The 15,275-nt window shown below is 50.1% G+C and overlaps 3 protein-coding genes across 7 annotated transcripts in view; 1 reads left to right on the top strand and 2 right to left on the bottom strand.

Moving 5' to 3' along the window:
* Positions 1-960: 960 nt before the first annotated feature.
* Positions 961-2,921, bottom strand: Tomm22 (translocase of outer mitochondrial membrane 22). The gene is made up of 4 exons (XM_069999541.1): positions 2,787-2,921; positions 2,453-2,571; positions 1,931-2,048; positions 961-1,686 (listed from the first exon to the last, which is right to left on the bottom strand). Exons 1-4 carry the CDS (start codon positions 2,898-2,900, stop codon positions 1,612-1,614), a joined length of 426 nt encoding a protein of 141 aa, XP_069855642.1. The 5' UTR covers positions 2,901-2,921; the 3' UTR covers positions 961-1,611.
* Positions 2,922-6,487: 3,566 nt separating this feature from the next.
* Positions 6,488-11,592, bottom strand: Cby1 (chibby 1, beta catenin antagonist). Of its 2 annotated transcripts, none has more exons than XM_069999540.1 (5): positions 11,483-11,592; positions 7,783-7,898; positions 7,527-7,632; positions 7,322-7,440; positions 6,488-7,207 (listed from the first exon to the last, which is right to left on the bottom strand). In XM_069999540.1, the coding sequence occupies exons 2-5, from the start codon at positions 7,858-7,860 to the stop codon at positions 7,127-7,129; spliced, it is 384 nt and encodes a 127-aa protein (XP_069855641.1). In that variant the 5' UTR covers positions 7,861-7,898; positions 11,483-11,592; the 3' UTR covers positions 6,488-7,126. The 2 variants fall into 2 exon arrangements, with proteins under 2 accessions (XP_069855641.1, XP_069855640.1); XM_069999539.1 differs by lacking the exon at positions 11,483-11,592 and adding an exon at positions 11,101-11,358.
* Positions 11,593-11,934: 342 nt separating this feature from the next.
* Positions 11,935-15,275, top strand: part of Fam227a (family with sequence similarity 227 member A) — a 44,348-nt gene continuing 41,007 nt past the window's right edge. For 3 of the 4 annotated variants that reach the window (XM_069999537.1, XM_069999536.1, XM_069999534.1), the window contains exon 1: positions 11,935-12,162. The gene's annotated coding sequence lies outside the window, so the exon portion shown is untranslated. Of the gene's footprint in view, positions 12,163-13,403; positions 13,524-15,275 lie in introns of all 4 variants that reach the window. The other variant, XM_069999535.1, reaches the window with a different exon arrangement.

The raw sequence follows: 15,275 nt of genomic DNA, 5'->3' as shown, positions 1-15,275 counted from the left end.
CCTTGCCTCACTACAGAGTGCCCAGCAAGGAGTCTAGCTGGGAAGCTGCATTGGAATCCAGGTTCATCCTAACTTTGAAGCCTTATACAAATCACTTAAATCTTGTTGCTATGTACATAGATCACAAAAAGGCTTATCTGCAGACATAAGCCTTGTCCCAGAAAGCATAAACTAGTACTTTTTTTGGGGGGATGGGGGAGAGGTCAGTCGAGGTCAGTCGTGGGGCTTGAACTTGGCCTGAGTGCTGTCCCTCAGCTCTTCAGCTCAAGGCAGGCGCTCTACCACTTGAGGCACAGCACCACTTCTGGTTTTCTGGTGGTTAATTGGAGATAAGAGTCTCACAGACTTTCCTGCCTGGGCTGGCTTTGAACCGAAATCCTCAGATCTCAGCCTCCTGAGTAGCTAGGATTATAGGAATGAGCCACCAATGCCCGGCCTAAACTAGTACTTTCTGTAAATAGTTTATGTAAAATGTACAATGTCATTAAGACTACACATTGCACAGTTCAGTCTTTTGCTGTGACTGATCACTTAAATTTGAGGCAAAGATGGCTATTAGAAGGTTCTTGGCCAAAAAAAAAAAAAATATATATATATATATATATATTTTTTTTTTTTTTGGTTGGTCATGGGGCTTGAACTCAGCCTGGGCACTGTCACTCAGCTCTTCAACTCAAGGCTAGAGCTTTACTACTTGAGCCACAGCACCATTTCCGGTTTTCTGAGTGGTATATTGAAGTTAATAGTCTCATGGACTTTTCCTGCCTGCACTGACTTTAAACCATCATCCTCAGATCTTAGCCTCCTGAGTAGTTAGGATTATAGGCGTGAGCCATTGGCACCTGGCCAAAAATAATTTTTTGTCATTAGGTGCTAGCTTGGGCAAGAGGAAATGCAACAGATCTTTAGTTTTCTAAAGTGGTCTCAGTAATTTTGGAGTACTTACCACAAGCACATGGGTAACACTTTCAGGTGGAATCATTTTTTTTAATATTTAAATACAAAAAGTGAGCACTGACTTTTTTTTTTTAACATACAGACATCACACACACACACACATAGGTCTAATAGCCAAAATGTAGAGAGGAAATGAGCTCCTGCTCTGTCCTCCACAGTCCCCATCATCCCTACTTATGGCTAAGGCTTCAGCAAGCCTTGATCCTCTCCAACAGATCTCTGGTGGCTACTCTATACTACTACTTCAATGCTTTTTTTGTCAGTTTTGTATTGTGTGCATGTTCATCCCTGACATCTCCATCTTAAAAAAAAAGAAAAAAAAAAGAGCCAGGGGTGCTGCTCTCCCACTGGCCTTAGTTTCTACCCCACACTGGGTAGTGAGGAGAGCAATTTACTGAAAGGGATGAGAGCCAGTGCTGGAATAACCATCCACATGGCTGCACTATCAGACTGAGGACAGCGTGGAGGGCATAGTTGCAAGTTGGGAGTCTTTCCTTGAGACAATGAGGTCTGGAGAATTTTCCCCAACAGGTTTGGATAGATCATTGTGCCAAAATTTAAAAGAAGGAAAAAGAAATCCAAATAATCAGCAGTTCAAACACAACTGAATCTCAAAGTTCTCCCACCTAGACTTCTCAAATATAGCATAACAATCTAGATCTTTCCAGGAAGTGAAGGTAGGGCTCCTGGCATTCCTCCTGACAGCCCTGTGTTAGGCCCTAGAAGTATCTGGAAAAGAAAAAACGAGAGAGAGGAGTTAAGACTCTGTACTGGTCTATAAGTTTCATTTTCATACCTGATGGGGGTACACAAAAATTTACAACAACGCAGAGCAGCTGGCATCTAAGAGTCTGGGCCTAATTCCACTCCCAGCCACATGTGAACGGCCTCACCTATGTCCCATCTATGCGGGCAGTAGAGAAGTAACTTTTGTCTCCACTGCTGGGAAAAGCCCAGCAGAGCCTGGGCTCACCTGCCGCTGCTGCAGCTGCTGCTGTTGCTCCATTTGCAACTTTTCCGTCTCGAAGACAACAGGAAGAACCAGGATCATAAAGGAAGTGGTCCCAATCCACAAGGCTGCCCTGGAAAATCTGCAGAGGGGTACGGGGAGCAGGGAGTGATGGAAACAAAATCAGACCAAAACAAGCCAGCCACGCCAGGAGGGAACCAATAACGGAATCTCCGGAGTACACACGCCCATGTCTTTGATCAGTACATTCTCAGCACTCCTTGGGCCACTCCTAACCAGAAACGGCGGGGGCAGCTCTGGGAGCCCGCGCGGTAGCAGTGCGCCAGTCTGCCGAGTTCTTACAAAGCGGCTCAGGCAGCGGTCATGTCAGATACGCTGAAATGACCTGGAATCTCCACTTTCGGAAGAGGAAATCGAAAGGTTACTACAATCAGCCCAAGGTCACTCAAGCCTAGGGCTGCAGCTTCCAGAGCCCGTGGTCTTTCGGTCACCCGTGCACACGGCGACCTCGCCCTCGTCCCTTACCTGTACATTTTCTGAGCCACAAAGAGGGAGAGGTCAAAGGTGGCTCCGGCCGCGGACCGGATCCTCTCTGGGAACATCTCCGTCAGACCCCAGAGTCTCTCCGCCAGGGTCTCGTCTAGCTGCGGTAGAGGAGGCCAGAGTCAAGGCCCAGGCGGCGGGATCCTCCCCGAGCGCCGCCGGGAGCCCCCGGGCCCCAGGGAGCCGCAGCGCCCGGGTCCGGCGCGGCCCGACCCAGCGCCCGGCGCCCCGCCACCTTCGCCCGGGGACCGCAGCACGCGGAGTCCACACTTGTGGCGGCTCGCCGCCAGCCCCGCTCCTTGCGGGTCGCCCGTACCTCGTCGTCGTCCTCCTCCTCCAGCTCCTCCTCGGTCTTCTCCGCGTCGCCTTTCGGGAGCAGTTCGTCGGCGGACACGGGCTCCCCAGCGCCGGCGGCGGCGGCGGCGGCCATGGCTGTATGGGACACCGGAAGCGGAAGGGAGCAGGCGAGCGCGGCCCGGCGGCGGGCAGAGCGTCTTTCCGGGAACGAGACGCAGACGGGGACAGAGTGGCGTCCCCGGCCGCCGGTCCTCCGGGCGCAGGTCGTCAGGCCGATGGTACAACAACACGCGTCGCCTCCGCGACCCCGCGGGCCCAGAAACCCTCTGAGGGACCGACACGTGCAAGCCAGTCCAGGGTCTGCACTTGGTAGCACTAAGGGAGTCAATCTAAAGGTTTATTGGTCGTTTTTTCCAGAATTAGGAGAAATGAGAATACGAGTGCCCATGAACCACCCTCACCACTGTTTTGAAATGTGTTGGGCGCCCACAGCTCATACCTGTTAATCCTAGCAACTCAGGAGGCTGAGATAGGAGGATCGCAGTTCAAAGCCAGAGGTGGAGCTGTGGCTCCTGTTAAAACCTCCAGACAGTGCCCACCCCCTGAGTTCAGGCCCCAGGACCAACAGACAGACAGACACACATACACACACGAATCATGAAGTGCAATGTTCAGAACTCAGGCAGATGGGATGATCTAGAGAAAGCAGAACAGAAGGCTGAGGACCAGCTCTGTGGAATGGGACACTGACAGGCAGGAATGGAAAGGAGGACTAGAGAAATGCAACCTTGCATTTCTTCAAGGAAAAATGCTCAGAAGTGAAGGTGACATGTTAGAGGTCGTGTCAGTAGACAGAGACAAGGCACCAGCGAGTGTGATGCCCCTGCTGGTACCCTGGGTCCCTAGATCCTCCCCTCTCCTTCCCTCAGGCCCATGATTTCTATCTACATTTCCTCTTTATGGGAGGAGGTGTGTGTGTGTGTGTGTGTGTGTGTGTGTATTTGGAACTGGTGATAGTTGCAGGATAGGGGTTATGTGAGTACCTCTGGAAATCTAATGACAGCTGTGAGCCCTGCCATAATAGGCTGTCCAAGCACAGCCAAACATCTGGAGCACCTTGTAAGGACTCAGGCTACACAATGTCCTGATGTCCTGATGATTATGTAATACTGCACTCACTCCCACCCACAGACATTTCTATTTCCATTCCTTGTGACAGCCCTTCCCTAATCCAGCTTGGCATTAAACTTCACAACACTGTTGTCATTATGAGAGATCATGTCAAGGAACATAACTATGTACATGGGTTCTCTGTAAGCATTGGGTTTGGTTAAGAAGGGCTTTGAGGGAGAATTTTAGCCAGAATATATGACTAAGAAGGAAAAATCATGAACATGTATGTTCTCACAAGGAAAAAAACCCCAAAACCTTCCTAAACGAAAGGGAAACAAGGTGACGCGATTGGTTATTTCCTCTTTCCTTTTAGGTACTTTAATCAACAGGCTCATTGACTTGCCTCATACCCAACTTCATCCACAGACTGGTAGGCTGCATCAGGGGTTCATATTCACACAGACGATGTCACCTCCTCCTGCCATCCTACTACCCGCAGCCTGGCCGTTTTCACCCAGGAATCATCACATTCACTCTGACCAAGTCCTTCACTGTGGAACTGCCCCATATCTTCCAGCATGCCTAGGGTACCTGGCTCTGGCTCCGCAGGGTGCCAGTCAAGGGGAGAGAGGATCCACATCACTGTGACAAACAAGTGCTCCACCTGAGGCCAGCTCCCAGGGCTGGCTGTTTCTTTCCGTGTGTGTGTGTGTGTGTGTGTGTGTGGCGCGCGCTGTCCTGGCTGTTTCTTTCCGTGTGTGTGTGTGTGTGTGTGTGTGTGTGTGTGTGTGTGTGTGTGTGTGTGTGTGTGTGTGTGTGTGTGTGTGTGTGTGTGTGTGTGTGTGTGTGTGTGTGTGTGTGTGTGTGTGTGTGTGGCGCGCGCTGTCCTGGGGTTAAACTCTGGGCCTTGCACCCTCCCTCAGCTTTCTTTGCTCACAGTTAGCACTCTTTCACTTGAGCCACACCTCCATTTCTAGCTTTTTGCTGCTTAGTTGGAGATCAGAATCTCACAGATTTTTCTGCCCAGGCTAGCATCATACCAAGATCCTCAGCTCTTAGCCTTCTTAATAGGATTACAGGAGAGAGCCATAGTGCCTGTCCTGGCTGGTTTCTTCAGCTAAAATAATAATAATGAAGCAGGCACCAGTGGCTCACACCTGCAATCCTACCTACTCAGGATGCTGAGATCTGAGGATTGCAGTTCATAGGCAGCCTGGGCAGGAAGGTCTGTGGGACTCTTACTTCCAATTAACCAAAAAAGCCAGAACTGGTGCTGTGGTTCAAGTTGTATAGTGCTGGGCTTTGAGCAAAATTGCTTGGAACAGCACCCAGACCCTGAGTTCAAGCTCCAGGACTGCTACCACAAAAAAGATGAAAAACTTGAGTTTTCATGAGAATTAAGTGTCCAGCATTGAAGGTGCTCAATGAATGGTTGTTCAAGTTATTGGCTTGGGTGTAAGCAAACTCAGTTGTTCAGTTTTCTGCACCTGAAGACACACAGCATGTGTAATCTGATGCTTTTTTTTTTGGTCAGTCGTGGGGCTTGAACTCGGGGCCTAAGCACTGTCCCTCAGCTCTTCAGCTCAAGGCTAGCGATCTACCACTTGAGCCACAGCGCCACTTCAGGCTCTTTCTGCTTATGTGGTGCTGAGATCAAACCCAGGGCCTCATGCATGCAAGGCAAGCACTCTACCACTGAGCCACCTTCCCAGCCCTGATGCTTTTTCTTCTGTGTTGAACAGTGTCCTGGATCAGGAAGTGAGGCTACAGGTGGAAGTCAATTCTGTTCTTCTGTCCATCCCCAGCAGCGCTCTGCTGGTAGCAGGGCAGACTGCCCCATGGAGGCAGCCTGGCCTCGGTCACGGTGGGCTTTGGTCCTACACCAGCTTCCACAATGGTTGTGAACGTTGCATCCTTAGTGCAAACAGGCAGGAGGACAGTATTCACTGAGCACAGGGCTGAGAGGAAAAGATGGTGCAAAGGAGAGAGCCCAGACCAGATGCAATGGGGATTCAGAAACTGCGACCATACAAGCAGCCCCCAGTTTAAAGCACTGGGGGCTTCACAAGCACTAGGTAGGGAGCATTGAGTTGTCACAAGGACACAGATACCTGCTCCATCACCACCACCACTGGCGTCTTGGGGGGCTGAAGCCAGGGACACCAAGCAGCATGTGCTGTGGGCTGTGGGCAACTGTACAGCGTAGGGCTGGCTGAGTGAGCAGAATTTGGTGATTTCTGTGCTGCCCAACCCCAGCACCCACCCCAACTTCACAAGTGGATTCTGCTCCAGCTAGAGGCCACCCACTCCAACCCAGGCGCTGGCTCCTGCCTGTCAACCAGTTCTTGCCTGCTGTGCTCAGGGGCCAGTTCTACCACCCTAAAACAGGAAGATAGGCTTGTGAGCACAGGAGACTTCCCTCTCCCGGTCAGCCTTCCCCAGTGCTCTCCTTCAAGCTGCTGTAAGAATTCTTTCAGTAAGCAACAGGAAGTAGAGAATCCGGGCTTCTGTTACCTCTGCTTCCCTCATCCCCCCAAGTGCTGGCCCAACACTTTGCCACGGAGCCCCTACTCAGTCTAGATGCGCCTGGAGCCACCCATGCTACTTTCTTCAGCCTACACAGAAATTCTTTAACACCATTTAATTAAAAAATATACAAACAAGAAAATAACACAGAACTACAATGTGCCTCAGGCCTGCTCTGCTGTGTCGCTGAAGCCAGGGGAGGTTGTAGACCTGGGGGTGAGTATTCTTTTAAGGGCAGGGAGTGTCCTTGGGGTGGGGGGCACAGTACCAAGAGAGTTGCTCATGCCAGATCCCAGATATAGGGCTCTCTGGGACTGGTGTCACACCCCAAACACCAGCATATGGGGTGAGATGAGGTGCGGCTGCTTTTCCCACAGAGTCCACCCGCTGGGGTGACTCCAGGACATGCGCAGTTGTATGCTCACATGTGTTGGGTATGACCCTTTCAAAGGCTTAGCCCCTGGGGCCTGCATGCGGCCTGGCAGCCCTGGGCTGCGCATCTGGGTGCTGTTCTAGTGACTGCCCTGGTCTGGCATCTCAGTTTCCTCCATCCAATGTCCCCCACTTCCCTGCAACACCCTCCCCCCGCCACTGCCAGCCCCAAGGTGCCAGGGGCCTTCTGAGGTTCTCCTAGGAGCAACTCCACCAGTGTGCCTACACAAAACAACTGGTCAGCCACATCCTACTCCCCTGGGGGGGGGGGTGCTCCCTTGAGTGCCTTCACTTCCTCCTCCGGCCCACGCTCTTCAGTTCGTCCAGTTCCTTCTCCATTAAGTGGGACTCAGCCGTGGTCTCTGAGAGCTGTAAGCAATGCACACTGTTAGAAAGACGCCCCTTGCAAGCTGCAGCTCACGTTCTCAAAGACCTCTGGGTCCTCCTCGAGCCCTGCTGGCCTGGAGGAGAGGGGAGTCTCACCATGTCCAGCAGGATGTCCACCTTCAACCGCAAAAGATTGTTCTCTTCCTCCAACTGCTGATTCCGCCTGCGGAGGCGCTGGGCCTCCCTCCGATCCACGCCCCCACTAATCCCTGTGTCTAGGGAACCACAGGCAGGAGTTAAGGGGGGAGTGGGTTATCCATTTGTCATCCTGTTGACCAAAATGGCGGGAAATGCAGCCCACCTGCTATCCACTGGCCATTTTCAAACTTCAGGTTTTGCCCTGCCAGGTTCATAGTGGGGGTTCCATATTCAAGTCCCAGCTCCACCTCACGAGTGGATCGGTCCAACTGTGGGCGAAACAGTTGATGGCATCAGAGGCATGGAACACGAGCCCTGGTCCCAGTTCCTTTCCCATTAACTCTAGACCCCCCTACAAGGATGCCACTGGGGCCCATCCTCCCCAGTGAGACCATGCTGGGCCCCAGACCCATGCTCACAGCATGTAGGTTGGAGAGGGAAGCAGACTTCCGAGGAGGTGTCTTCTTTGGACTGAATATATTCCCAAAGAGAGGCATCTCTGGCCTGATGAAGAAAGAACCAACACTCCCTTCTCCTAGGGACAGGGAAAAAGCCACACAAGTTGATCAGTGACCCCAGGCCATTGTTGTCAAATCATGGTAGCAGGTATTTTATTCCATGGCTATTACTGACCCTGCTAGCAACTCCTGAGAATAGGACTATCATTATAACTAGCACTGGAAAGGCCAGCGACTTTGTATGCCCAATAGCAGCTCAACATGGTAGGCGGTGAGCCCAGAACTTGCAGTTATCTTACTTAACTCCCATGCCCACCCTTTCAGAAGCTCCTGTTCCTTACCCCATCTCACAGGTGAATTTAAAAAGATATGGTCTTGGTGGGAGTTTCTGAAGCCAGGCCAGAGTGGCTCCATGTGATGGAGACTCAGGTTAGTCTCACACCAGCACGGCCAGGTTTCTGTCCAGGGTAAAGTTGCTCTCTCCTGCACATTGCTGTGAGCTATACCCCCAACTCATAACAGTGCCCTCCACTTTTTTTTTTTTTTTTTTAGTCATGGGGCTTGAACTCAGGGCTTGGGTGCTGCCCCTGAGCTTTTGTGCTCCAGGCTAGCACTCTACCACTTTGAACCACAGCTCCACTCCCAGTTTTGGGGTGGTTAATTGGAGATGAGTCTCATGGGTTTTTCTGCCTAGGCTGGCTTCAAACTGCAACCCTCAAAACTTAGCCTCCTGGGGCTGGAAAGGTGGCTCAGTGGTAGAACGCTTACCTTGCATGCATGAGGCCCTGGGTTAAATTCCTCAGCACCACATAAGCAAAAAAGAAAAAAAGCCGGAAGTGGTGCTGTGGCTCAAGTGGCAGAGTGCTAGCCTTGAGCTGAAGAGCTGAGGGACAGTGCCCAGGCCCAGAGTTAAGGCCCCACAACCGGACCCCCCCCCGAAAAAAAAAGTCTCAAGGATGGCTTTGACCCTCAATCCTAAGATCTCAACCTTCCAAGTAGCTAGGATTACAGACATGAATCACTGGTACCCACTTTGGGATTTTCCTTTACCTTTTCCCCCTCTTGGGGTTTGAACTCAGGGTCTGTCCCTGAGCTCTTCTGCTCAAGGCTAGCACTCTACCACTTGTTCTTTTTTTTTGTGTGTGTGGGGGGGTCTGGTCGTGGGGCCTGAACTCTGGGCCTGGGCGCTGTCCCTCAGCTCTTCAGCTCAAGGCTAGCGCTCTACCACTTGAGCCACAGCGCCACTTCCGGCATTTTTTTCTGCTTATGGGGTGCCGAGGAATTGAACCCAGGGCCTCATGCATGCAAGGCAAGTGCTCTACCACTGAGCCACCTTCCCAGCCCCCGTCACTTGTTCTTATATCACAAGGTCACCTGTCCGCTGTGAGATGCAAGGTGTCCCAAAGGGGAGCACCACAACACAGAAGAGCTGCCTCAGCTCCCAGGAGAGTGCTAACTGCTGCTGCGCACACAGGACCAGGGAGATGATTCTCCACCATCACCTGGGCTTGGGTGAAGAGGTCAACTTTTCATTTATACAGAAAAGTCTACAAATCTCAAGTCTGAAGTTTAATTAGTTTTACACACACACACCTTCCAGATCAGCCTCCACAAGTCTTGCCTGTCAACTCAATTTAAGTATAGACTCATATATGAGGTCTTCTTTTACATCTGGCCTCTTATACTCAACATTGAGGTTATGAGATTTACCTATGTTGTGGTAGAGTTGTTTGTTCATTTGCATTGCTGTGTAATATTCTATTGCACAATCATATCAAGAGTTACTTGTCCACGCTATAGATGATAGACATGTAGACTCTTTCTAGTTTTTCAACTATTAAAATAGTGCTGCTGGCTGGGAAGGTGGCTCAGTGGTAGAGTGCTTGCCTCGCATGCATGAGGCCCTGGGTTTGATTTCTCAGTACCATACACACATAAACAGAAAAATCCAGAAGTGGCGCTGGGGCTCAAGTGGTAGAGTCCTAGCCTTAAGCTGAAGAGCTCAGGGACAGCACCCAGGCCCAGAGTTCAGGCCCCACAACCAAAAAAATAAATAAAGAGTGCTGCTATTTGGACCTGTATTTCTGAACATCTTTTGGTTCTCTACTTAAGAGGAATGGTTGTTAATCATAGAACATCTGTATCTTTAGTTTTAGTAGAAACTGCCAAGTAGTTTTCCAGTGGTAGAATCCATTACACCCTACCTGTAATATACAAGAGATTGTTATCAACAATTGTTGTCACCTGCTTTTTAATTGTAGTCATGTTATTAGGTATGTAATGAAATTGCCTTAATTTGCTTTTCCCTATTACTTAAATTGAGCATCTTTTCATATATTCTTTGAACAGATTCTTTTTTTTCTCTTTCTCTCTTCTCTTTCCCTCCCTCCCTCTCTTTCTTTTCTTCCTTTCTTTTTTTCCTTCCTTCCTTTCTTTCTTTCTGTCTTTCTGTCTGTCTGTCCTGGAGCTTGAACTCAGGGCCCAGGCACTGTCCCTGAGCTCCTTTTGCTCAAAGCTACTGCATTACCACTTGAGCCACAGCACCACTTCTGTTGTCTTTATTTTTTTTTTTTTTTGGCTGGTTAATTAGAGATAAGTGTCTTACAGACGTTCTGCTGACTTCAAATCTCCATCCTCAGATCTAAGCCTCCTGAATAGCTAGGATTATAGGCCAGTGCTCTACCACTTGAGCCACATTGCCACTTCCAGTTTTCTGGTGGTTAATTGGAGGTAAGAGTATCACAGACTTGGGCTGGGAAGGTGGCTCAGTGGTAGAGCGCTTGCCTTGCATGCCTAAGGCCCTGGGTTCGATTCCTCAGCACCACATAAGCAGGAAAAAAAAAAGCCGGAAGTGGCGCTGTGGCTCAAGAGGCAGCGTGCTAGCCTTGAGCTGAAGAGGTGAGGGACAGTGCCCAGGCCCAGAGTTCAAGCCCCACGACTGGACCCCCACCAAAAAAAATTAAAAAAAAAAAGTGTCATAGACTTTCCTGCCAGGGCTGGCTTTGAACCGTGATCCTCAGATCTCAGCCTCCTGAGTAGCTAGGATTACAAGTGTGAGCCACCTGGGCCTGGCTCCAGGAGATTCCTATCTCCCATTAACCACCCCCAAACTGGGAGTGGAGCTGTAGTAGATCTCTCAAAGTGGTAGAGCACTACCCTTGGGCACAAAAGCTCAGAGACAGTGCCCAGGCCCTGAGTTCAAACTGCAGGATAAGCACCAAAAAAAAACAAAACCCAAAACACCCAAACCCACAATACTTCGCCTAACCTGTAACTTGCCTTTTTTCATGCTTTTCAAGGCTGATGCTCTACTACTTGAGCCACAGCTCCCCTTCCAGCTTCTGCCGGATTTGCGGGCCCCGGCTGGCCCCCACCCCGGATCCTCAGACCTCAGCCTCCGAGTTAATGAGAATAACAGGCAGGAGCCCTCCGGCCCAGGCTTCGCTGTCACCAAGTGTCCCGGCGTGAAGAGGCAGCCAAGTGCTCACCCCGCACTCAGTCACGGCGGTGAACCTGCGCTCACGCGCCATCTCTGCAGTCAGCAGCGGGATCTTCAGAGACACCACCGACCCGGCCTCGGCGGGGCCCCTCCGGGCAGGCCCGAGCGACCTCCCCGCCTCGGAAACACCAGGCTGCGCTGCCTCCGGGCTCAGTGACGTACCTGATGTGTCCCGGGGGAAACAGCCACTCCTGAAACCGCCTTCGAAGACCAGACCCCAGCCCGGGTCACCCGCCGCAACCGCGGCCGGTGGAACCCTCGCCTCAGGTACCCCCCCCCCCGCCTCGCACGCATGCGCGGCCCCGGTCCGGACTCTACCACCAAGGAAGAGGGGGGTGCTGGTTCCCAAGGCGAACCTACACGAGAGTTCCAGCCTGCTTCGGAACCCCTGTGGACTCCTTTGGATATATTAAGTAGACTTTACGATGGAAGTGTACCCGGGAGTCGTTCATATGCCCCGTGTGCTAGAGGGCAGAACGAAGGAATGCTACTCTCACCCCCTCAGGAGCACATTGGTCTGGTCCCAGCCCCCGCGGCAGTCGCCGTGGTAACGGCGTCAGGCAGGCAGACGCGGGAGGTCACCACGCTCCCATTGTGGTGGAAAAGGTGAAGGAGGGGATGGTGTCTGGAGTTGCCGGGACAACACCAGGACTCACAGTAGCAACATGGGCCCGGCTCTCCTCCTTGCCCCGCCCAGGCCTCCAAGCAAAAGGCACCCCTTGTCTGGTGGATCATATGATGGGGCTGCGGTGCCTGGGGCTTGCCCGGGACCTAGCGGAAGCACCTAGTCGCACCGTGGCGGAACCCGCCCGGAGTCGGGCAGGGTCAGCTGATTCTTTCAGGTAAGACTGAAGGATGGATGTCATCCTGTCATCCACGGTGGCGGGGCAAGCCCGCCCACCGCCCCGTCCCCCCCACACCCGCAGGTTCCTCGGCTTCTACAAGGAAAACTTGAATTCCAGGTACCCGAACCCAGTTCGGATTTCCCAGTGTGCTGCTACTCTGCATTGTAGCTCCATTTGGTCACTGGCTGCCTTGAGTGTACCATGTCAGCCATGCGATGAGGAAGGACAGGACCAGGGGTTCTGCAGCTACACCACAACACTGCCTCCGTCTCTCACATCCAATATCAGCACAAGCCAGCCCGGCGCTGTTCAATAGAAACATAAGCCGCATAGGGAATTTGTGAAAATTCTAGTACTTATATTTTTAGGGTCAAAACAAAAGATCAGTATAGTTAATTTGAATAATGCTTTATATTTATATAAAACGCCATATGGTCCATACGATCCTCATTTCAGATATAATTAATATTTAAATTTTTCCTGCTTGGGTTTTTAAAAAATGATTTAAAAATTTAGTTGGGCTCCTGCTATCAATGTTTTACACCTGTAATCCTAGCTACTTGGGAGGTTGAGATCTGAGAATCAAGGTTTGAAGCAAGTCCGATGGTTAATCTTTATAATTAACCACCAAAAAAGCTGATAGTAGAGTTAAATGGTAAAGCAACAGCCTTGAGGAAAAAAGCTAAGCAAGAATGCCCAGGCCCTGAGTTCAAGCCCTAGTACACACACACACACACACACACACACACACACACACACACACACACACACACACACACACACACACCAGGCACCAATGGCTTGTGCCTTTAATCCTAGCTAATCAGGAGGCTGAGGTCTAAGGACTGAGCTTCAAAGCTAGCCTGGGAAGGAAATTCCATGAGATGCATCTCCAATTAGCCACCAAAAAGCTAGAAGTAGAGCTGTGGCTCAAGTGGAAGAGAGCTAACCTTGAGCCAAGAAACCTCAAGGATGACACCCTGGCCCCTGAGCTCAAGCCCCTGGACCAGCATAAATAAATAACAAACAAATACAATTTACTCTTTTTTTTTCATGCTAATAAAATTCAAGGGCTCACTTGTCACATTTGGATAGGGACCACTGCGATGAGCAGCCCTAATTTAGTTTAACTGTTTTTATGAATTATAATTATTTAATGATTTGAATTATACAAGTCTTCCACAGAAGATGTAAGCCCGAAGGGTCAAGACTGGTTTACTTCACTGTCCTGTACCCAGCAGAAGCACACCCGTTGACTTGGAGGGGGTATCAGAATGAGATCTGTGTCATCCTGAGCATCAGAACAACACAAGACCATCTAACTCCAATGTCAGCATGGTTTCTATGGAATAGAACAGGTCAGCTTTCAATTGGAGACATTCAAATCTCAGGTGTCAGAATGTGTGCTCCCCAATGGCACAAAGTTCCTTATTCGCCCACTCATCTGCCTCCAGCCCATAGCACAGTGCTTGCCACCATGTATTCAATGAAGCCACTCTTTTCCCTCCTCCTCCTCCCCAAGTAATGTCAGTAAAAACTGAGTATGTTTCAGAATACCCTTAAATGGTAGGATGAAAAATCCAGCAGGGAACTGTGTGTGTATTTTAAACATTTCTCACAAGAAGCGTGCCATTGAATTCTCCCACAGGCATGAGTAATAAAGTCAGGCTAAAGTGGGAGTTTCTTGACAGCTAGCTAAGCCTGGCTTTTCAGAGAACATGTAGTTTTCCAGCCATGCTAGCAAATGGGTAGGAAGAAAATGAGAATCCTCTTCCTCTTTACCTCTTCCCCCTTTCCCTGTATGGCTAAAGACTAGAAAACTGTGTTAACTTAGGCCTGAGTTAGACTTTCCTATGATCCAGATGTCTTGGGATAGCCCAAGATGAATTGTATTATAGAAAGTATGGTGATGAAATCCAAAAGAAACATTAAATATTGAGTGATTATTTTACTATTGCTGATGAGTTACTCACTAAGGAGATTAAACACAACTTATTCCAGTTTGATATTTTAAGTTCTGTAATTGATGGAAATAGAACTCTGAGCTTTTATAGAGGAATTGTGGTACTAATGGCACAGAATAATTCTCGGTTTTTCAAAGACAGATCACCTGTGCTGAGTCCCATAGATGGAAGGGCAGGTATAATAGCACAGAGGCATGAATAGCTTAGCACTGTCAAGGACCAGGAAGGTCAGTGGGTCAGACACATAGGGTGCATGACTGGGGAGAAGTGGGTAGAACAGAAGACTGAACTAGAAGGAGAGGTTAAAGGAAGTGTAGTAAAAGAGACCCTGGAGTAATTTTCCCAGTAAGCTTGACCTTTGCTCTCTATGTATGAGCTGTTTGAGGGAAGCTCGTAAGTCTTTGATTTCACAGAAGCAGGACTGTGCTGGAGGGTTAGCATATGGTAACGATAAGTGAGAAAGCCAGGCACTGGTGGCTCACGCCTGTACTCCTAGTTACTCAGGGGGCTGAGATCTGAGCATCACAGTTCAAAGCCAGCCTAGGAAGGAAAGTCTGTGAGACTCTCAATCTCTCCCTTCCTCCCTCCCTCCCTCCCATCTTCCTCCCTCCCCCGTCTCTCTCTGCCAGTTTTGGGGCTTGAACTCAGGATCTGGGCACTGTCCCTACACTTCTTTTGCTCAAGGCTATTACTTTACCACTTGAGCCACAGCGCCACTTCTGGCTTTTTCTGTGTATGTGGTACTAAGAAATAGAACTCAGGGCTTCATGCATGGTAGGCAAGCACTAGGCCACATACCCAGCCCTCCCTGAGATTCTTATCTCTAATTTACAACCAGAAAACTGGAAGTGGTGCTGTGGCTCAAAGTGGTAGAGCGCTAGTCTTAAGTGCAAGAGTTCAGGGATAGCCCTCAGGCCCTGAGTTCAAGTCCCATGCCCCAGAAAAAGGAAAAGAAAGAAAAAGAATGGACTTCAGGGGTTGGAAGTATGGCCAATGAATGGAAGCAGCTGTAGGTACTGAATTGGAGTCCTGGTCTCAAACCTAGAAAAAAGAAAAGAAAAGAAAAGAACAGGCTTCATGCCCATGCCTATATAATCCTAGCTGCTCAGAAGGCTGAGATCTGAGGATTATGGTTCAAAGGCCAGC

Source organism: Dipodomys merriami, unplaced genomic scaffold, assembly GCF_024711535.1.
Source record: "Dipodomys merriami isolate MVZ:Mamm:240054 unplaced genomic scaffold, mDipMer1.0.p SCAF_55, whole genome shotgun sequence".
NCBI classification, from domain to species: Eukaryota; Metazoa; Chordata; class Mammalia; order Rodentia; family Heteromyidae; genus Dipodomys; species Dipodomys merriami.
Note: the sequence above shows the minus strand (reverse complement) of the source record. Positions and strands in the feature narration are given on the sequence as shown.

Excerpts from the sequence above, each read along its gene's own strand:
- Tomm22 (XM_069999541.1), bottom strand. The coding sequence starts at position 2,900 with ATGGCCGCCGCCGCCGCCGCCGGCGCTGGGGAGCCCGTGTCCGCCGAC. Across the intron at positions 2,049-2,452 it reads GTGGCTCAGAAAATGTACAG|ATTTTCCAGGGCAGCCTTGT; the intron begins GTAAGGGACGAG and ends ACCCCTCTGCAG. Across the intron at positions 1,687-1,930 it reads AGCAGCTGCAGCAGCGGCAG|ATACTTCTAGGGCCTAACAC; the intron begins GTGAGCCCAGGC and ends TTTCTTTTCCAG.
- Cby1 (XM_069999539.1), bottom strand. Across the intron at positions 7,633-7,782 it reads CCCTCTCCAACCTACATGCT|TTGGACCGATCCACTCGTGA; the intron begins GTGAGCATGGGT and ends TTTCGCCCACAG. Across the intron at positions 7,208-7,321 it reads TGGACATCCTGCTGGACATG|CTCTCAGAGACCACGGCTGA; the intron begins GTGAGACTCCCC and ends CATTGCTTACAG.